The 27,695-nt window shown below is 37.8% G+C and overlaps 1 protein-coding gene across 6 annotated transcripts in view; it reads left to right on the top strand.

Annotated features, from left to right (window-relative positions):
- Positions 1-27,695, top strand: part of NEK10 (NIMA related kinase 10) — a 376,418-nt gene that overhangs the window by 263,140 nt on the left and 85,583 nt on the right. For all 6 annotated transcript variants that reach the window (XM_008266081.4, XM_008266080.4, XM_008266079.4 and 3 more), the window contains exons 27-28: positions 9,564-9,747; positions 9,845-9,931. In XM_008266081.4, coding sequence (XP_008264303.2) covers positions 9,564-9,747; positions 9,845-9,931 — 271 coding nt within the window. The remainder of the gene's footprint in view (positions 1-9,563; positions 9,748-9,844; positions 9,932-27,695) is intronic.

Here is a 27,695-nt window from a genome sequence, read left to right as displayed (position 1 = left end):
GTGGTGAGGGTCTCTTTTGGTCGTGTTTATTAGGGGTTCTGTGAGCTTCCTGTACTAGGATTTCTCTGTCCTTCTCCAAACCTGGGAAATTTTCTGCTAATATCTCACTAAAAAGGCCTTCTAATCCTTTCTCCCTCTCTATGCCTTCAGGAACTCCTAGAACCCGAATGTTGGGTTTTTCAATAGTATCCTGAAGATTCCCGACAATATGTTTTAGATTCCTAATTTCCTCTTCTTTTCTTTGGTCTGACTGTATCCTTTCCTGTTCTCTGTCTTCTAAGTCCGATATTCTCTCTTCTGCTTCTCCCATTCTGTTTGTAAGGCTCTCTATTGTGTTTTTCATTTGATCTATTGAATTCTTCACTTCAGTCACTATCCCAGTTTCCTGTTGTACTAGTTGTTTCGTTTCATTTTGATTCCTCCTTAATATTTCATTTTCACGAGAGAGATTTTCTATCTTGTCCATTAAGGATTTCTGTAGTTCAAGAATTTGTTTTTGAGAACTTCTTAATGTTCTTATCAATTTTTTGAGATCTGCTTCTTGCATTTCTTCTATGTCATCATCCTCATAATCTTGAATTGGGGTGTCTTTTTCATTTGAGGGCTTCATGGTGACTTCCTTGTTTTTATTACCTTGGTTTTTGCGTTTGTTATTTGTCATATTGGAGATATTTGGTTTCTTCACTGTGGTGCTTTTTCTTGTTATACTATGACTCTAGATTAAGTGGACTATCTGTTTTTGATGGAGCCTTAGGGCTTGAGATGGGTGTGGCCTGAGAGCTCTGTTTGGTGTGCCAAAGGTGACACTCCCAGGTTAGGCGTGGTAAACCTCTCTCTCTCTCTCTCTTTTTTTTTTTTGATTCAACAGGGAAGTTATTCTGCACAGCTGAACAAAGTTGGAGGTAGTTAGCAGGCAAATGATATACCCACAGGAGCCAGAGATCAGAAGCTCTTTCCCAAGGACCACACAGGGAATCTGTTCGGCCCTTAGAGTGGGCTCAAATTCTCCTTCAGTCTCCCACTGGGTTGCCAAACTTACGGAATTGTAGCGTCTCTGGAGAGTGCTCACGTGAATTCCGTGAGTTCTCTCCCCCACCGTCTCTTTTTTCACAGTCTCAGTTCAGTAGCACCATAAATTTACTAAGTCCTAATCTCCTGTTAATTCGCCCCACCCAGAGTCAGGTTTTACTGCTAGGCTCAGGGCCGGTGCAGACCTGAGGTCGCTCTGCTTATGACGTATGTCCAAGATGGCGCCTGCTCTTTGTCTTGCTCGCCCTTGAGAGGTGAGCGGAGAGAGAGAAACCCGTGTCCATACCAGTCACCTTTTTTTTTTTCCCTCTCTCTCTCTTCCAGTTAGCTTGGTGAAGTCCCCCCTGCCCCGGGGGTCGTTCCCTCTAGGCTCCTCTCTCCGCTTGCCTGCCGGTGTCTCGGGTTATTGAGGTTCGGCTCACCTCGCGTTCCAGCGCTGGTGTGTTGAGTCTGCCGCTGATGTCCCGAACTGTGGGCTCCCACGCTCTCCACGCAGGTCTGCTCCCCTTCCAGCGCCGATGTGTGGACTCGGAGCCCTGGACTTCCCAAGTCTCCCCGCTGTTGCACTCCCCTTCGAGCACTTGCGCGCAGACCCTGCAGCTTGCGCAGCTCAGTCCCGCGGCTCGGCTTCCACGGCTCAGTCCCGCGGCTCGGTCCTGCGGTTCGGCTTTCGCACGCGGTGGGCGCCCTTGTTCTCCCAGTAGGTCCTCCGATTCACGCCCACTGGATCCAGAAGAGTTTTGTCTGCAATATTTTCCTGGTTCTTTTTTCTGAGGCTACCGTAACTCCCCTTTTATTAAACTAAATTTTCCCGGACTATCGGTGCGCGCCCTCACTATTCCGCCATCTTGGCTCCGCCCCCCCCCCTCAAGGCACGCAAATTTCATGCATTTCATATATACATATTTAGGAATGTAGTGATTCTTCTCACCTTAACCTTCCTCCTCCTCATGCTCCCACCCTTCTTCCTCCTTTCTCTCTTTTGCTACATCTTTGTTACATTAATAATAATCATTTTTTATTTCACTTATTCAACATTTATCAAACATTTATTCCCCCCTGGGGACTATTCTAATTTCCTGACATAACAGTAAACAAAAGAACCAAAGATTTTCTCCATTATAGTGAGGGAAAGAAAAATATAACTGATTACTCTGGATAAAAAATTTAAAAGGCAAAGTTTAGCAAGTGATTGATAGATCCAGGGAGATTGACTATTTTAAGTAGGGATATGAAGGAAAGCATCTATAAATATGTGGCATTTGAGAAGAGACATTAATACATTGAAAGAGTGAGCCCTGGGGATATCTGTATGGGCACCCTCAACGGCAGAGGAAATGGTATGTCCAAAGATCCTGTGGTAGAAGCAGAAATGAGGTCTGAGTGGCCAGTGTGCATGAAGCGGGGGGTAGACAAATGCAAGATGAGGAAGCTCTGGTTCATGTTATAGACTCAAATGATGTGAGTTTTGAGCCAACCATGGGGTTACATTAGGATTTAAATGTAACAGGCTGCTGTATGGGAATTTAGACCACTGAATGCCAAAATGGTAGTAGGGAGATTGATTGATTGATTAAGAAGATATTATAATGGATCAAGTGAAAAAAAAAAGATGGTGACTCTTTTCTTTAAATTTTAGTTTTTCTCTGGTGGCACTTAATCAGCCTAGTATTTTGACATCATATCCTTAAGTGTACATTTTAACTAGAACTAGGCTTTTCCTTGTGAAATTTTGTGTTAAAAATGGAACAGTAACTAAGGTTTTAACTTGTGGGGTTCATATGTGTTGATACCACTCATGTCTAATGCCATTTTCTCTAATGCCTAAAACATTGCTGATTAAAATTTATTGACTTGATGGATCTATGTGGTTTATTTTTTTTAATGTTAAGTAGAATTAGCTAATCGTGGCCTTTTTTGAAATGCTTTTGGAGATTATATTAAGTTCTCTGCACTTTAGACTGCCCTCTTGGAACAATGTGGAGGTCACTAATGTTGTAGATCATATCTTCTGTGTTTTAGCAAATAATACGTTCAGATTATGACATTGCCATTTTCATCATTTTATTAGCGTTGTTACTTCTAGAAAACCTGTACTTGTATTAGGAATAGCAGAGAACCCATCTACTTCTAATATTAGGTTAGTTATGGGGTTGCAGTGAAACCTTTTCAACCATGGCCAATTTGATACTTGATTGTTAGACTGAATTATAATGATCAAGTTGTACCCTAATTTGTTTAATTAGTGACAAGTCATTGATATGTTCTGGCACTTTAAAGAAGTTCTAACTAAAAGAGTATTATGATAATAATGGGTTGTAACTATAGCATGATAATAAAATTTTTAGCTTTGTATAAATATTTTTGTTAAAAACTTCAAAGGAGATTCCAGCATTGTGGTATAATGGGTGAAGCCACCACCTGCAATGCTGGCATCCCATACAGGTGCTGGTTCAAATCCTGACTGCTCCACTTCTGATCCAGCTCCTTGCTGGTGACCTGGGAAAAGCAGTGGAAGATAGCCCAAGTGCTTTGGCTCCTGCTACCCATGTGGGAGACCTGGAGGAAGCTCCTGGCTTCAGCCTGGCCCAGCTCTGGCCTGGCCATTGTGGCCGTCTAGGGAATGGGCCAGTGTATTGAATATCTTTCTCTCTGTGTCTCTCCATCTCTCTGTAACTCTGACTTTCAAATAAATGAATGAATCCTAAAAAAAGAAGAAAAAAAGTCCAAGGTGAAAGAATAAGTAACATCCAATCTTGAAAAGAATGTTACCCATAATCCATATTATATAATCCTAATAAACTTAGTTATTTGTAGGGTTCCCATAGCAATTTTTCTAGTTTAGTTTTAACTCTTGGGGCAGGTGTTTGGTCTAGTGGTTAAGACTCCTGTGCCCCATGTTACATAGCCTGTATTCAACTCCTGACTTTGATTCCTCAACACCCTGAGAAGCAGCAGGTGAAAGTTCAAGTAGTTGGATCCATGCCACCTACATGGGAGACCTGGATTCAGTTCTTGGCTCTGAAAGCCAAGCATTTAAAGGCCAACCATTATGGGCATTTGGGGAGTGAACCAGTGAATGGGAACACTGTCTTTATACCTCTCAAATTTAAAAAAGAATTTTTGTTTTAATTGCCGTTCTCCTATGTGATGTGTGGAGTAACAGGGAAGGAAAATGTGTCAGGATTCACAAATGAAATTAGGCAGTGGTATTTATCCAGATGACTCTGGATCTGCAGGATTTCCATCTATCACAGGGAGGGACTGGGCTCAAGGTTTATATCCTCTGCCCACCTCTCTGATTGGGCAAAGCCGAATCTCCCAGAGGGAGTTCTGAAGAGTCTTGTTGCACTTGCTGAAGTGGGCAGTGCCCTCAGCTATGGCTCAGTCTACATGGCCTATTCAGTTTTATGACCATATGGGCTGATTTTCTTAGTTCAGGGACTAAGTTTATGTACAATACTGCACAGTCAATGATCTGTCTCCTTTTGAACTTTATTTGTGCTATCATCCATGAAAAGCGTAGAATGTGGTTTGCTGCTGATAAACGATCTCTGTAGTCAGATGAATTTCTTGCAAGCATCTGGCAGCCCTAAGTTTATATTGTTAAAGGTCATTATTAACTAAGCAAATGAAAAAAAAAACTGAATAATGTTATAACTAGTAGGATATAAATACTCCAGAACGCAATAGAAATGGTGCAATTTTTATGGTTCTAAAGTAAAGCATCTGTAGAATATAGTTATAGTGCTATGCTTGATATTTATTTCTTGAATTTCTTCCTCTCTCTCTCTCCTTATAAAACCAACATTCTGGGAAATTTTTTAAATTGCCCTACTTTAATAAAATAGGCTTTTTTAATTCTTTCCCTAGTGTTATAGTTAATTTGGGCAATGTCAGTCTGTTACTGTTGGAAATGCTATTCAGTGAAAAATGTATTATGAACTGCTATACACATAAAAAAATTACGTGATAATGAGAAAACTGAGCTAAACATGATTGTGCCTATGCCAGCATTATGACAGGAAGCATCTTCTATAATTGTGGTGATTTCCATATTAGTGATAATTTTATTGTCTGGTTTGCACTGTATTCTACTTTCTGCATATTGATACACAGAATTTGTCCCTCCATTCCTAAAAGATACAGATACCAAAAAAAAAAAAAATCTAGTTAATTTCCTCTCCTATTCCTCACAAAATCTCAAGAGTTAGAAAATAAACAAGATGCTAGTAGCCCAATTTCATTGCCCAAACTGCACCTGTTAAAAAATTGACTCACTTTGTAGGTTTATGTACTTGTTGAAGGTCTTCTGAGGACATCTTCATGACCTCAACAACTAGAGCAAAAATAGCCCACATCCTTTGCCTTTGGCCAATGCCTTCTAGATTATAAAGGCACGTGCTTGCTGCTGGACTGGTCAACTCTTGGATGAACTTTACAACTTCCTTTAAGCACAAAGGGAAAGAAGAGAAAAGGTCTATTCCGATTCACAGGTGCAAATAGTCCCTTCAGCTCTTTGAGGAACTTGACAATGTAGCTGCTGGATAAAGAGGCAAGATAAAAAACACAGCAGTTACAAAACCTGCTTGTTCCATAGGGCACTTCACCTGATTTCCCGGCCTTACTCTCCCTGTGATCCCAACATAGCAGCTACTTATTGAGCATTTGCTATATGTCAGACATGGTGCAAGGAACAGAAAAATTTAAAAGGAACTAAAATAGCTCCAAGTTCTATAAGAAATTATTTGAATAAAGAATTGGCTACTCAAATATTTACAGTGAAAAACTTCATAAATCACACTAGAAAAAACAGGCCTACTGTTAGTATATGGTTTATATGGTTTTTTGAAGTGAAAACTGCTGTTAAGAGATTATTCTAGAAATCCAGGTCTTAAACCAAAACAAGTTGCACATTCTATATTAGCACAGCTTCTGTGTTTGTAGAATTTGAGAAGGATTTCTCAGGTTATGACTTCCTCTTTATCAGAATTGCAAACATTCATCTACCTATGGATGTAGTGTTGGCAGCTGCAAGTGACTGTTGATCTACAACCCAACTATTTCTTGGATACTGATTGCAAGTCAAGCCTTCCTAAGTCTGAAATCGCCTATCTCAATACTCACAGCATCTCCCCACTATTCATTTGCTCAAAGAAAAATGTCTTTGCCATGATGTTTTGCTGGTATTAGAGATAAATGAATCCCTGCATCCAATTGCATTAATGTAATAAAATATCTCAGTTCAAAAATTCCCTCTCAGCTTTGTCAGCATTAATAGCATTGACATTTCTTGGATGTACAGTTCTCAGAGGGTTGTAAATGCCAACTGTGGTCTGTAGCATAGGACAGGAGGTAGCTTATTTTTTTTTTGACAGGCAGAGTGTACAGTGAGAGAGAGAGAGAGAGAGAGAGAGAGAGAGAAAGGTCTTCCTTTACCATTGGTTCACCCTCCAATGGCCACTGCAGCCGGCGCATCGCGCTGATCCAAAGCCAGGAGCCAGGTGCTTCTCCTGGTCTCCCCTGCGGGTGCAGGGCCCAAGCACTTGGGCCATCCTCCACTGCACTCCCAGGCCACAGCAGAGAGCTGGCCTGGAAGAGGGGCAACCAGGACAGAATCCGGCACCCCGACGGGGACTAGAACCTGGTGTGCTGGTGCCGCAGATGGAGGATTAACCTATTGAGCCACAGCGCCAACCTAGGAGGTAGCTTATTTAGAATGAAAACAGGTCATAAAAAGGTGAGGCCTTGGGTGTTTATTTCTATGTAAAATTTATTTCTTATTTATTGATTTGTGAAGTAGAGAGAGACAGAGATGGACAAACAGAAAGATCTTCCATCTGCTGGTTCACCCCCAAAGTACTTGCAGTAGTCAGGGTTGGCATGGGACAGAGCCAGGAACTGAGAATTCAATCCAGGTCACCCAGTTGGGTGGCAGGTACCCACGAATTTGAGGCATCACCTGTTCCCTCACAGGGTGTACATTAGCAGGAAGCTGGAATTAGGAGTGAAGCTAGGACTCAAAACCAGGCACTGAGATGGGTGATTAGGTGATGTGGACATCCCAAGAGGCATCTTAGCTGTGGCACCAAATGCCTGCTCTTCTATAAGGCTTCCAGTGACTTCAGTTGAGGTTAGAGGTAGCAGTATTCTCTGGGTTGACACAGATGAAAATAAGGAGGGTATGGAAGAGCTTGAGTAGGTTTTGCACTGAGGTTTTGGGCCTTGGAAGGACCTCCTAGGTTTGGTGTTAGGGGCTAGGTATGTTCAGAACTGAGGCTGGCATCCAAAGTCTCTTACTTGCCATAGGCATTGGGAAAATGAGCAGCACACATTTTGCTCTGCCAAATGGTTTTCAAAGCATTTCCCAACTCAGGAAGCAGGAATCCACAATTCTGAGTCAGATCAACAGATGTGGGGTGTTAGATGGAGGACTGGCCACAGAAAATTATAATTCAAGTGCTCCAAAAGATTCAGAGCAAAAAGAGGTGTTAAATAGAAATTGATTAGACAGTGTGCAATGTAGAAAATGTTTTTGATGTTCTTTTTTCCTCCTTCTTTAGAGAACATAAGCATATGAAAGCCTTCAGAGGTTTGCTTCTGACTACATAAGGCTTTAGGTATTCATCTGCAAATTCTACCACCGTGAAGTTTAGGAACCTGTCCCTTGTAGCTGTGGCTATCACTTTAATGATCAAGAATATATTTTAAATAAATAAACAGAGTCTGGTCTCTGAAATTGGCCTTCATTCACTATTGTAGCCTTTTAGTCAGGAAAGGGTAGATGATTTGTGGCTCTACTGTGTCTGGCACAACTTGCCCTTCAATGAATGAACAGATAGTTTTGCTTTATTCTCACACTCTCCAGATGCTAACCCATCCCCTTCAATGGCCTTTCTTCCTTTGTCTTTCTTCCTTTCCTTTTTTCCTGATTGGTTCCTTAGGTTTGTCAGCACTGTGTAGCCACACTACCCCAGAAGCTGCTCACGCTGGTTCCACACCGTGAATGATTTAGTTATTGAGATTTACTTGAGCAAAAGAAAACAAAATAAAACAACAAGAAGAGTAGAACTGTGGTACAGCAGGATGAGCCACAACAGAGCTGCTGCTTAGTGTGTCAGAGTGCCTGATTCGAGTCCCACTTGCACTTCTGGTCCAGCTTTCTGCTAATGGCCACTCTGGAAGGCAGCAGATGACGACTCAAGTACTGGGGTCTCTGCCATCTATTTGGGAGACCTGGATAGATTTGTCAGCTCCCTGCAGTGACTTGGCTCATCCCTGGCTGTTGCAGGACTGCTTTCCTCTGCCTTTCAGATAAATACAAATAAATAATTAATTAATAAGCCTTTAAAGAAAGAAACATGGGTTACTTTTTTTTCCTGACTTGTATGTAGTCCTTACCCACTGTCTTTTTCTTCTTTCTTTTATTCTAAAAAAGATTTATTTATTTATTTACTTATTTATTTGAAAGAATTACAGAGAGAGAGAGGGAGAGATAGAGACAATGGATCTTCCATCTACTAGTTCACTCCCCAGATGGCCAAAAAGACCAGCACTGGGCCAGGCAGGGAAACAGGAAGATCCAGGAGCTTACTCCAGGATTCCCATATGGGTGCAGGGGCTCAAGGACTTGGACCATCTGTCACTGCTTTTCCCAGGTCATTAGCAGGGAGTTAGATTAGAAATGGAACAGCAGGAAGACAAACTGGGTCCCATATGGGATGCCGGCGTTGCAGGCTGAGTGTCTTAACCTCTGTTATGCCATAACACCGGCCCTGCCACTGTCCTTTTTTTTTTTTTTAGAAGGATAAGAGTAATTAAGCACTGAATGGCATTAATTTTTTTCTTTTTTTAAAAATTGAACCTTAGACATAATTTTTACAGTTTTTTATAATACCATTTAGGGAAATGTGGACTCACATGGCCAGATTGATGACCTGGGGGGGGGTGCTATCATAATGGAAATGCTCTTATCAATTTTGGAGGATTTGATGAGAGCCCATGACTAGTCCTGAAAATTTTCTAGCCAGGCAGTGTGTAAGGACCTAAGTGGTTTGAAGTCTTCTTTGCTATAGCATTTGTCTTTTAGGGGATCAGTCCTCTTCCTCCCCATGGCCTGGTTTGTCTGCTACTAATTTCCCTGGAGCTTTGAGGAAAATAAGCTTTCCTTTTCTGCTATGGTACTGAGAGAACTTGATAGCCAATATTGTAGAAAAATCTTTAAAGGAGAAAAACTGCTGCTTAGAGGTACAATTTTTTTCACCCAACCACCTAGACCTTTGCTACTGAGTGCTTTTACCATACGCATGCTTTTCTTTCAATGGTATTTTGTAGACCCACTGTTTTATGTTTATGGACTGAATGAGTTCCTTAGCAGGTGTACAAGTAGAACTACTGTGGCTACTTCTGCATAAAATATGAGGCTTTCCTCATCATGATAGTTAAAGCATCTCAATATATATTTTAACGAACTTTGAATCCAGCAGAATGAAGGAAAAAAGAAGAGGCTATGAAAAATTGAATTCTCTTTCCAGGATACCTTTGAGAAGGCAAGCTTGAGTAGCAGCAGCAGCGGAGCAGCCAGCCTGAAAAGTGAACTTTCAGAAAGTGTAGACTTGCCCTCCGAAGGCTTCCACGCCCCCTGTGGTAAGGATGAAGACAGGGCCTGTGAGGACATCTTGTCTGATGATACCTTCAACCTGGAAACTATTGAGAAAGGTACTTCTAGGGAGAGAGTGTCAACGCGAATGAATTCTTGGCTCCTTTCTGCTTTGAGGTTCATTTTCTCTTTCTATTTATTTTTATTACTATGCAGATATTTATTCAGAGCTGGATGATGAGTTGGATGTTTCAGATAACTCCAGTAGCTCCAGTTCAAGCCCTTTGAAAGAATCTACATTCAGTAAGCTTTCTTTATTTAACATTACAGTTTGCCATTTGTGGGATTCTGGGAGGTAGTAATTTGGCAATCACATTTGAGTCAAGCAAATATCACCATCTACATAAACCAGTGGTTTCTTTCCCAGGTGCAATGCTAACAAGGACAGGCGTGTCTGTCTCTCTGACAGAACCTAAAGGCCAACTGGCACTGTGATTTCACATCTCTTTTTCTGTCAAATGAATACTTTCAGTATTTCTACCAGGAAATGAATGTCCTAACTAGAGTTGAGGTAACTAATATGGAGATAGCTAAATAACCACATGAATAATGAAAGTGACCTTTTAGGATTCTTTTTTTGCTATTAAAACTGAGATGCCTGTTGAAGAAATTATTCTTGGTGTACATTAATTTTTGTATGGTTTTATTTACATTAATGAAAAGGGATGCATGATATTAAATACACTAAAATAAATGTTTTAATTTTTTAAAACATGAAAAATTGTGCTGTTTGCATTCAGTCCACATGTTAGTGTTGAAGCAGTAAATAGTCATACTGACCATGGGCAAGAAAGCATATTTAGATAAAATTTAAAGATTATAAGAAAAGATATGACCAAATACATTCAACAAACATGAAACTGAAAGGAAATAGAAGTTAATATAGGGGATAGGGAGAAAAATAAATTCTTAACAAGAATAAGTTTACTGAACATTGAAGATTGGATGGAAATACCCTGAAATAAACCAAATGTGCTTATATTCTCTCTTCAGTGACTATCCTATGAAAAATGTAAAAAATAAAGTTTAAAACAGTCTAAGGCTTTAGGTGGAACCCCAAAGATTTAGCTACATTGTTTGTCTTTTCCAAAATTAATTGGTCCACCAAAATGGTAACTAGATGTTCCAGAGTTTTAGAGACAGCACTATTTCCAATGTCCTGTCCTATTTTTTTCTTTCTGTAAATTCCTCTCTTCTAGATAAAATATTTGGATTTGTGATTGGGGAAACATGAAGACTGTACAGGAGAAAAGAGTTCATGTGTATAGATGTGTGGAAAATTCTAGTCATTATTGATTATTTTGAAATGAATGTACTGTTACATAACTGTGGTAATGATGAGGGAAAGGTCGATAAGAAGAGGAAAGAGGCTAAATTTGCATGTGGTAACTTGTAGCTATTTTGGTAAGGGCTTTAAGATTATTATGACAGATTTCAATGTATTTTGTTACATGTTATAACATTTTTTGCTTGTTTAGCATGTTTTCATTGGAAAAAAGACTTACACTTGTTTGAGCAAATAACTAATTTTCATTTCTAATTAATTCCTCATTTAAAAATTTGCTTTTAATTCATAGTTAATTATAAATAAAAATCTTTACATTTATGGAGAACATTGGGATGCTTTTATGTCTGTATATATTAGGAGAAAATGGTAAGATATATTCCATGTCTTAAGATAACAAAACTGTCAACCCAGAATACTATACCCTATATAGCTGTCATTTATGAATGAAGGTGAAATAAAGACCTTCCATTAGAAACTGAAATTAGAAGAATTTGTCACCACTTTTCCAGCCTTACAAAATACACATAAGGGTATGCTACACACAGAAACACAGAAACATGGTCATCACTGTTAAAGAAGGTGAAGCAAAAGTCTCCCAGTAAAAGTGCAAAGGAAATTCAGAGTAAGCAATAGGATTATTCATTAAAAAAAGGTAACTAGATGTTCCAGAGTTTTAGAGACAGCACTATTTCCAATGTCCTGTCCTATTTTTTTCTATCTGTAAATTCCTCTCTTCTAGATAAAATATTTGGATTTGTGATTGGGGAAACATGAAGACTGTGGCATAGCAGGGCCAAGTCATTACTTATCAGTAGTCACATTGAATGTAAATGGCTTCAACTCTCTAGTTAAAAGATACAGACTGGCTAAATGGATTGAAAAACAAAACTCATCTATTTGCTGCCTACAAGAAACACATCTCAGCAACAAAGATACATGCAGACTGAAAGTGAAAGGATAGAAAAAAGATATCCCATGCTAACAGAAACGAAAAAAGAGCTGGTGTAGCCATCCTAATATCAGACAAAATAGACTTTAATGCAAAAACTGTTAGAAGAGACTAAGAAGGGGACACTATATAATGATTAAGGGGTCAATTCAATAGGAAGATATGACTATAATAAATGCATATGCACCCAATTACAGGGCACCTGGCTATTTAAAAGAAATGTTAATGGATCTAAAGGAAAACATAGACTCCAATACAGTTGTGATGGGGGATTTCAATACCCCAGTTTTGGCAATGGACGGATCAACCAGACAGAAAATAAGCAAGGAACAACAGAGTTAATGAATAACATAAGCCAAATAGATCTAATGAATATTTGCAGAACTTTTCACTCTACAGTTGAAGAATACACATTATCCTTACCTGTGCATGGAACTGTCTCTACGATAGACCACACGCTATACCATAAAACAAGTCTCAGCAAATTCAAAAAATCAAACTCATACCATGTGCCTTTTCTGACCATAGTGGAATGAAGCTGGAAATCAACAGCTCAAGAATCTCTAGATCATATGCAAACACATGGAGATGGAACAACATGCTCCTGAATGAATAGTGGGTCATAGAGGATGTCAAAAGAGATCAAAAAATTTCAAGAAATTAATAAAGACCACAATACAACATATCAAAACTTATGGGATACAGCAAAATCAGTGTTAAGAGGCAAGTTTATAACAATTGGTGCCTACATCAAGAAATTGGAAAGGCACCAAATAAATGAACTATCAATGTATCTCAAGAAAAATAACAGGAAACCAAACCAAAAAGTATTAGGAAGTAATAATAATTAAAATTAGAAAAGAAGTCAGTAAATTGAAACAAAAAACTACAAAAGATCAGCAAAATGAAGAGCTGGTTTTTTGAAAAAAAAATCAACATATTGACACACCATTGGCACAACTGAAAAGAGGAAGAAGACTCAAATCAAGAAAATTAGAGAAGAAAAAGTAAATGTAACAACAGATGCCACAGAAGCAAAATCATCAGAAATTACTACAAAGAACTGTATGCCAACAAATTGGGAAACCTAAAAGTAATGGATAGATTGATTCCTGGACACATGAAATTACCTAAATTGAACCTTGATCACAAAGAAAAACTAAACTGAACAATAACCAGGGCAGAATTGAATCAGTATTAAAGACCCTCTCAACAACAAAAAAAAGCCGAGGACCAGATGGCTTCCCTGCTGAATTCTACCAGACATTTCAAGAACTAACTCCAATTCTTCTCAAACTATTCAAAACAATTGAAAGGGAGGGAATCCTTCCACTCCTTCAATGAATCCAGCATCACCTTAATTCCTAAACCTGAAAATGATGTACAAATAAAGAGAACTACCGACCAATTTCCCTGATGAACGTAGATGCAGAATTTCTCAACAAAATACTAGCCTATTGATCCAACAATAACACTTCAGAAAGATCATTCTCCAGGAAGAAATGGAATTTATCCTTGGTTTGTGGGGATTGTTGAAAATTTGCAAATCAAACAATGTGTTATATCACTCACGTTAACAAACTGCTGAATAGAAACCATATGATTATCTCAATAGATGCAAAGAAAGCATCTGATAAAATACAACACCCTTTCATGATGAAAACTCTAAGCAATTTGGATACAGAAGGAACAGCTCTCAACACAAACATGGCAATAACAATCACACAGCCAGCATCCTATTGAATGGGGAAAAATTAGAAGCATTACCTCTAAGATCTAGAACCAGTTAAGGATGCCCACTCTCACCATTGCTATTCAATATAGTCCTGGGAATTTTAGCCTGAACTGTCATGCAAGAAAAAGAACTCAAAAGGATACAAATTGGGGTGGAAAAAGTCAAACTATCCCTATTTGCTGATGACAAGATTCTATATATGGGGACCCAAAAGACTCAACTAAGAGACTATTGAAACTCATAAAAGAGTTTGGTAAAGTGGCAGGATATAAAATCAACACACAAAAATCAATAGCTTTTGTATACACAGGTAATGCCATGGCAGAGAATGAACTTCTAAGATCAATTCCATTCACAATAGCTACAAAATAGTCAAATGCCCTTGAACTAAATTTAACCAAGTATGTCAAAGACCTCTACAATGAGAATTATAAAACATTAAAGAAAGAAATAGAAGAAGACACAAAAAATGGGAAAATATTCCATTTATGTGGATTAGAAGAATCAGTATCATCAAAATGTCCATACTACCAAAAGCAATTTACAGATTCAAAACAATACCAGTCAAAATACCAAGGACATTTTTCTCAGATATAGAAAACATGATGCTGAAATTCATATGGAAATACAGTAGACTTCAAATAGCTAAAGCAGCCTTATACAACAAAAACAAAGCCAGAGACATCACAATACCAAATTTCAAGATGTACTCCAGGGCAGTTATAATCAAAAAGCCTGGTAGTCATACAAAAACAGATGGATAGACCAATAGAAAAGAATAGAACTGCCAGAATTCAACCTAGGCATCCACAATCAACTTGTCTTTGACAAAGGAGTTAAAATCAATCCCTGGAGCCAGGACAGTCTCTTCAACAGTAGTGCTGGGAAAACTGAATCTCCACATGCTGAAGTATGAAACTAAATCCCTACTCCTTACACCTTACACAAAAATCCAATCAAAATGGATTAAAGACTTAAATCTATGACCTAATACCATCAAATTATTAGAAAACATTGTGGAAACCCTGAAATACATTGTGGCTTAGGCAAATATTCTAGCAAAAGATACCAGAGGCACAGGCAATCAAAGTAAAAATTGACAAATGAGATTGTATGAAATTGAGAAGCTTCTTCACTGTAAAAGAAACACTCAGCAAAGTGAAGAGGCAACTGACAGAATGGGAGAAATTATTTTCAAACTATGCAACTGATAAATGATTAATAACCAGAATATACAAAGAGCTCAAGAAACTCAGCAAGAAAACAAACAATTCAGTTAAGAAATGGGCCAAGGACTTAAACAGGCACTTTTCAAAAGAACTCCAAATGGCCAACAGACACATGAAAAACTGCTCAAAACCACTAGCCACCAGGGAAATGCAAATCAAAACCACAATGAGGTGTCACCTCACCTTTGTTAGAATAGCTTTCATAAGAAATCAACAAACAACAAATGCTGGCAAGGGCGTGGGGAAAAAGGTACTCTAATCCACTGTAGGTGGGAATGTAAACTGGTAAAGCCACTGTGAAAGACAGTATTGAGATATCTCAGAAATCTGAATATAGACCATATATATATATATATATATATATATATATATATATATATGTTTCTATATCCAGGAGCCATCCTGCTCCTGGAAATTTACCCCAGGGAAATGAATTCAGCATATGAAAGAATGGTCTGTACCCCCATGTTTATTGCAGCTAAATTCACAATAGCTAAGACATGGAATCCATGCAAAGGTTCATCAACTGAAGACTGGATAAAGAAATTATAGAATATTTATACCAGGGAATACTATACAGTGGTAAAAAAAAAGTGAAATCCTGTCCTTTGCTTCAAAATGGGTGCAACCGAAAAACATCGTACTTAGCAAAATAAGCCAGTCCCAAAAGTACAAATGCTATATGTTCTCACTGATCTGAGAACTAATAGAGCAACTAAAAGGTAATCTGTGGAAGTGAAATCGACACTTTGAGATGAAATGACTTCGAACAACCCTTGTCTCGACTGTTGTAGAACAAAGGTTTTTTTTCATACTGTTTGTTTGATTCTTTAATCTTATGTGTATAAGGTTAATTGAAAATAGATCTTAGTAAAAAATAAGAATGTGAATAGGAGAGAGAGGAGGAAGAAGGTTTGGAGGGCAAATATGTTGAGAAGAATCACTATGTTCCTAAAGCACTTATGAAATACATGAAGTTTGTATTTCTTAAATAAAAGGTTTCTGAGGGAAATATCTATAAGATTCAATCAACCTAATTAACATTTTCTTCACCTCATGATTGTTTTGTGGTAATGATAAAACTATTTTAAACAAAATAAAATTAAAATTATTTTAAGCAAATGTAAAACTTATACATTTGTATGGCATACCATATGATGTTTTGATATATGTATATATTGTATAATACCGAATCAGGATAAATATATTCTCAATGATTAACATTTCTATATGGTGAAAACATCCAAAATACTATCTTCTAGTCTTTTTTAATATACATATATATATATATGTATAGTACACTAACTCTAGTCAGCTATTAATGTGCAATAGAAGTTCAGAACTTCTTAACTCATATCTAGTTATAACTTAGTACCTATTAATCAAACTTTCCCCATCCTTCCTACCCTTCTCTCCCTTTCCCTCCCTAACCTCTGGTAACCGTCATTATACTTTTAACTTCCATTATGTCACTGCTGTGTTTTTTTTTTTAGATTTCATATTTGAGTGAAATTTTGTGATGCCTATGCTTATTTCGGTTAACATAACTTACAGTTTCATGCCATAAATGACAACATTCCATCCTTTTTCATAGTTGAGTAGTATTCCATTGGGTACACCTGTACCACATGTTCTTTATCAAAGCTTTCATCAGTGGATGGACACTAGGGTTGTTTCATTTCTTCACTATTGCGAATAGTGCTGCAGGAAACGTAGGAGTGCAGATGTCTCTTTGACAGACTGATTTCATTTCCCTTGAACAGATACTCAGTAGTGGGATTGCTAGATCTACTTTATGTAGAACTATATGCAGTAGTTAGTGGAGGAACTTCCATACTGTTTCCTCAGTGTCTATTTGAATTTTCATTCCTACCAAAAGTGTACAAGGGTTCCTTTCCCCCCACATTCTCATTAACGTGTGTTGTCTTTTGTCTTTTTGACAATAGCCCATCTAACTAGACTGAGGTATACTTTTGATAATAGCAGTATAATTGGATCTCATTGTAACTTTCAATTGCATTTCACCAATGATTAGTAATGTTGAGCATTTTTTCACATACCTGTTGCCATTTATATGTCTTTTCTTGGGATATATCTGTTCAGATCTACTACCCATTTTCAAAGTAGATTGTTTTTACTATTGAGTTGAGGTCCTTATATTTCCTGGATGTTAATCTATTGTCTGATATTTGCTTGCAAATATTTTTCCCACTGTATAGGCTTTCTCATAGCTCTGTTGATTGTATACTTTTCTTTCCTCTTTAGTTTGATGAAATCCCATTGGTGTATTTTTGTTATTATTTCCTGAGACTTTGGGATCTCTTCCAGTAAATCCTTGCCATTCCAGTGTCTGAAAGTGTTTTCTCTATATCTTCTTTTAATGGTCTCAAAGGTTTAGGTCTCTTTAAGCTGATTTAGTACGTAGTGAGATAGAGGTGTAATTTCATTCTTCTATATGTTTTTGACTTTGAATCTATTTTACCAGAATGGCTACTCTGGACATCTTTTCACTTGATTATTACTTGCAGCCTCTGCCTATATTTATGATGAACTATGGTCTTTTTACTTTTTACTTGTTGAACTCTTTATTTAAAAGTCTTTGAGTATAATGAAAATTAAAAATATGTTATCTCGGGCCTGCGCCGCGGCTCACTAGGCTAATCCTCCGCCTAGCGGCGCCGGCACCCCGGGTTCTAGTCCCGATCGGGAAGCCGGATTCTGTCCCGGTTGCCCCTCTTCCAGGCCAGCTCTCTGCTGTGGCCAGGGAGTGCAGTGGAGGATGGCCCAGGTGCTTGGGCCCTGCACCCCATGGGAGACCAGGAAAAGCACCTGGCTCCTGGCTCCTGCCATCGGATCAGTGCGGTGCGCCGGCCGTGGCGGCCATTGGAGGGTGAACCAACGGCAAAGGAAGACCTTTCTCTCTGTCTCTCTCTCTCACTGTCCACTCTGCCTGTCAAAAAATAAAAAAAATAAAAAAAAGTTATCTCAAAAATTAAAAGATGAAAGAAAGAAGTGAGGAAGATGATGGGAAGTATTATATTCTTAGAATTTAACGACATTAAATCTGTTCTCTTTACATTAAAATTTTAAAAAGGATGGATACTCTTGTTTTTTGGGTTCCTTTGCATGGAATATCTTATTCTATCCTTTTACTTTCATCTTATGTGTATCCTTAGAGGTGGTTAGATTCTTGTAAGAAGCTTAGAGTTGAGTCTTATTTTGTAATTCATTTGGATGCTTTGTGTCTTTAAAAATTTATTTTTTTAAATTATTTTCATTTTATTTGAAAGGCAGAGTAACAGAGAGAAACATCTTCAATGAATGATTCCTTCCCCCAATACTTGCAACAGCCAAGGTTAGACCAGGCAGAAGCCAGGAGCCTAGAACCCAATTTAAGTTCCCATGTGTATGATATGGATCCAAGTACTTAAGCCATCACTTACTATCTCCCAAATACACATTATCAGGAAGCTGAATCAGAGGCTGAGGTAGAACCTGATTCTAGGCACTTCAGTATGGGATGCATGCATCTCAGTGTCTTAACTGTTGTGCCAAATGCCTGCCCTGGTCATTCTTTGACTTTTAATTGGAGACTTCAGTATATTTTATTAAGGTAATGATTGGCAGATAAGGTCTTATTACTATAATTTTGATACTTCTCTAGTCTTACTGTAGTTTCTTTTTCCCTCTCTTATAATCTTCAATTGTGCTTTATTGACTTTTTTCTAGCCCATGCTTGTTAATTTTGGCAAGTCTCTTATGGATTCTTGATTTATGTTTACCGTAAGGTTTACAAAAAATCTGCTGGTTGTAACACGCTATTTTTGAAATGGTAGGCACTTAACATTTTTTCAAGATTTATTTGAAAAGTAGAGTGTCAGAGAGAGGGAAATAGAGTAAGGGAGATCATCCCTTGGCTGGTTCACTCTCCAAAACCTGCAACAGCCAGGGGCTGGGCCAGGCTGAAACCAGGAACCAGAAGCACCATCTGGGTCTCCCACATGGGAAAAAGGGGCTCAAATATTTGGGCCATAATCCACTGATTTCCCTAGTGAATTAGTAGGAAGCTGGACTGAAAGCTGAGCATACCACACTCCAACAAGCACTCTGATATGACATGCAAGCATTGCAATTGGTGGCTTAAACCGCTGCACCAAAATCATGGCCCCAAAATTGATTTTTAAAGATAGGAATAAAAAACTGAAGAGATTAAGAGAAACTAATAATTTTTCCCAAAGAAACCACTTATTCAATGATACAAATCTCATAAGTACAACTTTAGGAATATAGTGATTCTTCCCATCATACCTCCCCTCCCACGCTCCTTTCCACTCCACTTCCTCCTCCCTTTCCCATTCTCCATTAAGAAAAAAAAACTGTTCCTTGACAGTCAAGACGAGGGCTGTTCAAGCAATTGTTTCTCAAAGTGTCAAGTTCATTTGTACAGATTTCCTTTTAGGCCCTCTACTAGTTTCACAGATCAGGGAGAATGAATATACAGTGTTTGTCCCTTGGGGACTGGCTTATTTCACTCAGTATGATTTTTTATATTTATCCATTTTGTTGCAAATAACTGAATTTCATTTTTTTTACTGCTGTGTAGTATTCCATAGAGTACGTATCCTATAATTTCTTTATCCAGTCTTCAGTTGAGGAGCATTTAGGTTGATTCCATGTCTTAGCTATTGTGAATTGAGCTACAATAAACATAGGAGTGCAGATAAATCTTTTATTTACTGATTTCATTTCCCTTGGGTAAATTCCCACGTGTGGGATGGCTGGGTCATATGGTAGATCTATATTCAGATTTCTGAAGTATCTCCAAACTGATTTCCATAGTGGTTTTGCCAGTTTACATTCCCACCAGCAGTGGATTATGGTACCTTTTCCCCCACATCCTCACCAGCATCTGTTGTTTGTTGATTTCTGTATGAAAACCATTCTAACCTCTAATTGGGGTGAAGTGAAACCTCATTGTGGTTTTGATTTGCATTTCCCTGATGGCTAGTGATGCTGAACATTTTTTCATGTGTTTGTTGGCTGTTAAAGTCCTTGGCCCATTTCTTAACTGGGTTGTTTGTTTTGTTGTTGTGGAGTTACTTGATCTCTTTATATATTCTGGTATTAATCCTTTATCAGTTACATCTCATTTTGTCGGATGCCTCATCAATTTCCTGAGTGTTTCTTTTGCAGTACAGAAGGAGCTCAATTTGATGTAATCCCATTTGTTGATTTTGTCTTTGATTGCCTGTGCCTCTGGGGTATTTTTCAAGAACTCTTTGCCTGTGCCAACATCTTGCAGGTTTTCTCCAATGTTCTCTAGTAATTTGATGGTATCAGGTTGTAAATTTAGGTTTTTAAACCAATTTTTAATGGATTTTTGTTTAAGGTGTAAGGTGGGGGTCCTGCTTTATATTCCTGCATGTGAAAATCCAGTTTTCCCAGCATCACTTGTTGAAGAGACTGTCCTTGGTCCAAGGAATTGGTTTTAGCTCCTTGGTTTAATATAATTTGGTTGTAGATGCTTGTATTGATTTCTGGTGTTTCTATTCTGATGTGATCGTCTATGCATCTGTTTTTGTACCAATACCAGGCTATTTGGATTATAACTGCCTTGTAGCATATCTTGAAATCTGGTATTGTGATGACTCAGGCTTTGTTTTTGTTGTATAAAATTACTCTAGCTATCCAAGGTCTCTTGTGTTCCCATATGAATTTTGGGATCATTTTTTCTAGACAATGAGAAGAATGTTTTTGGTATTTTGATGGTATCACATTGAATCTGTTAATTGCTTTCAGTAGTATGGACATTTTGATTCATATTGATTCTTCCAACCCATGAATGTGGAAGATTTTACCATATTTTTGTATCTTCTTGTATTTCTTTCTTTAATATTTTGTAATTCTCATGTAAAGATCTTTGACATCCTTGGTTAAAATTATTACAATGTATTTGATTTTTTTGTAGCTATTGTGAATGGGATAAATCTTAGGAGTTTTCTTGCAGCCGTGGCATTATCTGTGTATACAAAGGCTGCTGATTTTTGTATATTGATTGTATATCGTGCTACTTTACCAAACTGTTGTATGAGTTCTAATAGTCTCTTGGTGAATTTTTTGGATCCCCTATATATAGAATCATGTAATCTGCAAACAGGGATAGTTTGACTTACGCATTTCCAATTTGAATCCCTTTGATTTTTTCTTCTTGTCTAATGGCTCTGGCTAAAACTTCCTGGACTATAGTGAATAGCAATGGCGAGAGTGGAAATCCTTCTCTGATTTCAGATGTCAGTGGGAATGCTTTCAATTTTTCCCCATTCAAGGATGCTGGCTATGCAATTGTCATAAACTGCCTTGATTCTGTTGAGGAATGTTCCTTCTATACTCAGTTTGCTTAGATTTTTTCATCATGAAAGGGTGTTGTATTTTATCAAATGCTTTCTCTGCATCTATTGAGATAATCATATGGTTTTTGTTCCGCAGTTTGTTAATGTGGTGTATCACATTAATTGGTTGTTGAACCATCCTTGCATACCACGGATAAATCCTGCTTTGTCTGGGTGAATAGTCTTTTTTGTGTGTGTATGTGTGTGTATCTATCTTCATCAGGGAAATTGGTCTATAATTCTCTTTCTCTGTTGCATCTTATTCAGCTTTAGAAATTAAGGTGATGCTGGCTTAATAGAAAGAATTTGGGAGGATTCTCTCTCTTTCAATTGTTCTGAATAGCTTGAGAAGAAGCAGAGTTAGTTCTTCTTTAAATGTCTGATAGAATTCAGCAGTAAAGCCATGTGGTCCTGGGCTTTTCTTTGTTGTGAGGGCTTTATTACTGATTCAATTTCTGAGTTGGTTATGGGTCTTGGTGTTCTATGTCTTCATGGCTCAATTTATGTAGGTTGTTATATGTCCAGGAATCTATCCAATACTACTAGGTTTCCCAGTTTGTTGGCATCCAGCTCTTTGTAGTAATTTCTGATAATTATTTTTATTTCTGTGGTATCTGTTGCTACATTTCCCTTTTCATGTCTAATTTTATATTGATTTGGGCCCTCTCTTCTAGTTTTTTGATTAGTTGGGCAATGGTGTGTCAATCTTGTTCTTTTTTTAAAAAACTAGCTCTTCATTTTGCTGATCTTTCGTATTTTTAATTCAGTTTTGTTGAATTTTTCTCTAATTTACTTATTTTTTTTTCTCCTACTAGTGTTGGGTTTGGTTTGCTGTTGTTTTTCTAGATCCTTGAAATGCATTGATATCTCATTTATTTGATTCCTTTCCAATTTCTTGATGTAGGCACAAGTTGCTATAAACTTTCCTCTTAATACTGTTTTTGCTGTATCCCATAAGTTTTGATATGTTGTATTATCATCTTCATTTGATTTTAGAAAATTTTTTATTTCTCTTTTGATTTCTTCTGTGACCCATTGTTCATTCAGGAACATGTTGATCAGTCTCTATGTGTTTGCAAATGTTCTAGAAATTCCTGAGTTTTTGACTCCCAGATTCATTGCATTGTGGTCCAAGAAGTTGCATGGTATGATTTCATTTGTTCTGAATTTGCTGAGATTTGTTCCATGGCCTAGCATGTGGTCAATCCTAGAGAAGGTTTCATGTACAGGTAAGGATAATGTGTATTCTGCAACTGTAGAATGAAAAGTTCTGTAGATATCTGTTAGGTCCTTTTAGTCTTTAGTGTCAATTAGCTCTGCTGTTTCCTTGCTGATTTTCTGTCTGGTTTATCTGTCCATTGCTGAAAGTGAGATATTGAAATCCCCCGTTACTATTGTATTGGAGTCTATGTCTTCTTTTAGATCCATTAACATTTCTTTAAATAGCCAGACGCCCTGTTAATAGGTGCATATACGTTTATAATAGTCACATCTTTCTGTTGAATTTATCCTTTAGTCATTACATAGTACCCTTCTGTATCTCTTTTAACAGTTTTTGTGTTAAAGTCTATTTTGTCTTATATTAGTATGGCTATACCAGTTCTTTTTTGGTTTCTGTTGGCATGGAATATCCTTTTCCATCCTTTCACTTTCAGTCTGCCTGAATTTTTGGTGGTGAGATGTGTTTCTTGTAGGAAGCAAATAGATGGGTTTTCTTTTTTAATCCATTCAGCCAATCTGTGTCTTTTAACTGGAGAGTTAAGGCCTATTACATTCAAGGTGACCACTGATAAGTAATGACTTTGCCCTGCCATTTTTCCAAAGATTTTCCATTTTTTTTATTTTGGATTTCCTTTGTACTTCTACTAGATTTTCTTCCTTTACCTGACCCTGTTTCTGTGTTTCTGTGTGCAGCACATCCTTAAGCATCTTCTCCAGGGCTGGATAGGTGGTGACAAATTCTTTCAGTTTCTGTTTGTCATGGAAGGTCTTTATTTCACTTGCATTCATAAATGAGAGGTTTGCAAGGTATAGTATTCTGGGTTGACAGTTTTTTTTCTCTTAAGACTTGGACTACATCTCACCGTTCTCTCCTAGCCTGTAGGGTTTCTGATGAGAAGTCCACTGTGAGTTTAATTAGAGATCCTCTGAGAGTAATCTGGTGTTTCTCTCTTGTACATTTTAGAATCGTTTCTTTATGTCTTATTGTGGAGTGGTTGAATACAATGTGTCATGGTGAAGATCTTTTCTGGACATGTCTAATAGGAGTTCTATGTGCTTCCTGTACTTGGATACCCCTTTGTCTCTCCAAATTGCAGAAATTTTGTTATTATTTCACTAAAAAGGCCTTCTAATTCTTTCTCTATTTACACACCTTCAGGAATTCCTACAACCTATATGTTGGGTTTTTTGATATTATCCTATAGATTCCCAACAGTGTTTTTTAGTTTTCTAATTTCTTTTTGATCTGAGTATATAATTTCCTGTGGGTTTTTTTTTTTTTTTGGATATTCTTTCTTCTGCTTCATTGATTCTGTTGTTAAGGCTCTGCACTGTATTTTTTATTTGTTATATTGAATTCTTCATTTTCAAGATTTCATTTTGATTTCTCTTTAAGATCTCAATTTCATGGGAGAAATTTTCTTTCATGTATGGATTTCATTATTTCATGCATTTGCTTCTGATTACTAATCCTATGATCAACTTTTTGAATTCCATTTCTGGAATTTCTTCAGTCTCATCCTCTTCACAATCTAGTATTGAGATATTGTGTTCTTTTGGGGGTGTTATGTTGTCTTCCTTGTTCTTGTTTCTAGAATTGGTGCATTTGTTTTTTGGCATTTGTGGGGACACTCATTTGTTTCTTTGATTTTGTGCTATGTCGTTTTATCTTCAGAGTATGTCTGATGGATTAGTGGAGTGTCTGCTTTAGGGGAATACCTAGAGGCATGCAGTGGGTGTGGCCAGGGAGCTCTGTTCAGTACTCTAGTGTGAAGGCTGTGTCTGAGTTGACACACCCAGGTTTGGCGTGGTTAATCTGTTTTTTTTTTTTTTTTAATCAGAAGGGAGACTTCTTGTCTGTTGTAATAGATTCAGCTGAACTCTTCTCAAAAGAGACTAGTGCCTGAGCACTAGCCCCAGTGAGTATATTAATCATCTTCTCTGTCACAAGGACCACACAAAGGATCTATGCCAGTCCTCAGTGTAAGCTCAGATTCCCCAGCAATGTTGCTCTCCAGGTAACCAGGAAGCCCTGATTGTGTGGAGCCTCCCACAGTGACTGCCCAATGTCCCAACCACACCGTGAGTCATCCCACACAGCCTCAGTGTTTTCACAGTCTCAGCACACAAGCCTCCCATAGTCACGAGCACCCAGCCTCCTTCCTGTTCTCCCCACCAGATTCAGGACTCTCCACTTGTCTGGTTACTGGGTGTGGACACGAGCTTGCGCAGCTGTCCATAATGGAGCCTGCTCTCTGTCAGCTTGTTACAGGACTCCTTTGCAGGATGATCAAGGAGAGAGACAACATGTCCCCCACTTTTTCTCCTCTAGTTTGGTGGGTACACTATCCCCCACGGGGCTCTAAGCCAGATTCCCTAAAGGTTCTTCCTGCAGGGTCTTGGTCATTGGCTTTGGCTGCTGTGGTCTGGTCTCACTGTGCTCTCCAGTGCTGGTGCAGCACCTCCTCACTGGTAGGGTCCCAAGTTGTGTATGTCTTTGCCCTCCATGTAGGTCCACTGTGTTCCTCCAGTTTACATAGAGTTTCCTCTGCTGTTTTCTTCCTAACTCTTCCCTAAGAATGTACTTTTTCCTTTTTTTAATTTTAAGTTTTTTAATTTTTTTAAACTTTTATTTCATAAATATAAATTTCCAAAGTACAGCTTTTGAATTATAGCGGCTTTTCCCCCCCATAACCTCCCTCCCACCTACAACCATCCCATCTCCTACTCCCTCTCCCATCCCATCACATCAAGTTTCATTTTAAATTATGTTTATATACATAAGATCAATTTAGTAAAAATTAAGTAAAGATTTCTACAGTTTACACCCACACAGAAGCACAAAGTGTAAAGTACTCTTTGAGTACTAGTTATAGCATTAATTTACTTTGTACAACACATTAAGGACAGAGATCCTACATGGGGAGTAAGTGCACAGTGACTCTGGTTGTTGATTTAACAATTGAACTCTTGTTTATGGCATCAGTAATCACCCGAGGCTCTTGTCATGAGTTGCCAAGGCTATGGAAGCTTTTTGAGTTCACCAACTCCGATCTTATTTAGACAAGGCCATGGTCAAAGTGGAAGTTCTCTCCTCCCTTCAGAGAAAGGTACCTCCTTCTTTGATGACCCGTTCTTTCCACTGGGATCTCACTCACAGAGATCTTTCATTTAGGTTTTTTTATTTATTTTTTTTTGTCAGAGTGTCTTGGCTTTCCATGCCTGAAATACTCTCATGGGCTTTTTAGCCAGATCTGCATGCCTTAAGGGCTGATTATGAGGCCAGAGTGCTGTTTAGGACATCTGCCGTTCTATGAGTCTGTTGTGTATCTCACTTCCCATGATGGATCGTTCTCTCCCTTTTTTATTCTATCAATTAGTATTTGCAGACACTAGTCTTGTTTGTGTGATGCCTTTGACTCAGTCCTATCATTATGATCAATTGTGAACTGAAACTGATCACTTTGATAGTGAGATGGCATTGATACATGCCACCTTGATGGGATTGAATTGGAATCCCCTGGCACGTTTCTAATTCTACCATTTGGGGCAAGTCCGATTGAGAATGTGCCAAACTGTACATCTCTTCCCTCTCTTATTCCCACTCTTATATTTAACAGGGATCACTTTTCAGTTCAATTTAAACACCTAAGAATAATTGTGTATTAATTAAAGAGTTCAACCAATACTATTAAGTAGAACAAAAAAATACTAAAAGAGATAAAGTATTAAGTTGTTCCTCGACAGTCAGGACAAGGGCTGATCAAAAACTCTCTTCTAGACTTGAGCAACAAGCTCCCTCCCTGCTCCGCCATCTTAATCCAATTCACTAGTAACAAATTTACCACTTCCTTCCCTTTCTGCCCACATTTTGAATTTTGATGTTCCATTTAATGTCTCTTAAAATTTTAATATCAGTTTTTACAATTCCTATTAAAGATATGAATGATTCATGTTCTATGTTTACAGTATTAGGGAATTCTATGTTTAGTTACTTTTACCAGTATCTTTTGTATCTTCTAATGTTTTCTTGTTATTCAATAATATTTCTTTCTTTCAGTTTGAAGAGCTCCATTTAGCATTTCTTATAATATGGGTCTGAGATAAATTCTCTTAGCTTTTGTTTATCCGGGAATGTTTTTCTTTCTTGTTTTCTGGAGGATAGTTTTCTTGGTATAATATTCTTAGATATCAATTTATTTTTCATTCAATACTTTAAAAATCTCATCCTATTCCCTCCTGGCCCGTAAGGTTTCTGAGAAATCTGAATTCAGGTGAATTTGTATGTTATTTGCTTCTCTTTATTTGTTATTTGCTTCTTTTCTCTTGTAGCTTTGAGGATTCTGTCTTTATCTTTAACCTTGGAGAGCTTGATTATAACATTTCTTGGAGCAAGTTTAGATGGATTCAATCTGATTGCTGACTTTTGACCTTACTGTACCTGAATGGCTATATCTTTCTCTAGATTTGGGATTTTTTTTTGTTCTTGTATCTTTGAAACTAATTTCAAATCTCCTGACATTCTCAAGTCCGTCTCAAACCTCAGTCACACAGATATTTTCTCTTTTTATGCTGTCCCCAAATTCCAATAAACTTTTCTCATTCCTCTTGATTCTTTGTTTTTCATTCAACTGTGTATTATCAATTAGCTAACCTTTGAAATCACTGATTCTCTCCTCTATCTGATCTATTCTTCTATCGATGCCTTTATCATGTTTTTAATTTTTCTTAGTGTACTTTTCAATTGAAAGATTTTTGTTTGATATTGTTTAACTACTTCTTTCAATTGTGTTATAATATTAAACAGTTTCTGTTTTCTTAAAATGTGTTGAGTTTCCTTAAAACCGCTACTTTGAAGCTGTCATCTGAGCATTTGGTTAACTTTCGGCACCATGTTTGCTCTTTAGACGAGGTCATGGTTCCCTGGGTGTTCTTCATGCTTGTGGGTGTATGACGTTGTCTGTGCAGTGAAGGATTAATTGTAGTGATCTGACTTCATTTTTGGTTGTCTTTCTGGAAATTCCAAGCTGCTTGCTTGTTTTCTCTGAGCATGTAGACACTTCTGCCATTTTAGTACCAGGTAGTACTCAGGTCTGCAATCGATTTTTTTTTTCACTGCTTTAAGCATACTCTCTAAGCTCAGATGTCCCCCAGTCTTCAGTTGGTGCGTTGTTCAAATGAGCCAGGGGAAATGCC

The sequence above is a fragment of the Oryctolagus cuniculus genome, chromosome 4 (genome assembly GCF_964237555.1).
Source record: "Oryctolagus cuniculus chromosome 4, mOryCun1.1, whole genome shotgun sequence".
Taxonomy (NCBI): domain Eukaryota; kingdom Metazoa; phylum Chordata; class Mammalia; order Lagomorpha; family Leporidae; genus Oryctolagus; species Oryctolagus cuniculus.
The sequence above is the reverse complement of the archived record's forward strand: the minus strand, read 5'-3'. Positions and strand labels throughout refer to the sequence as shown.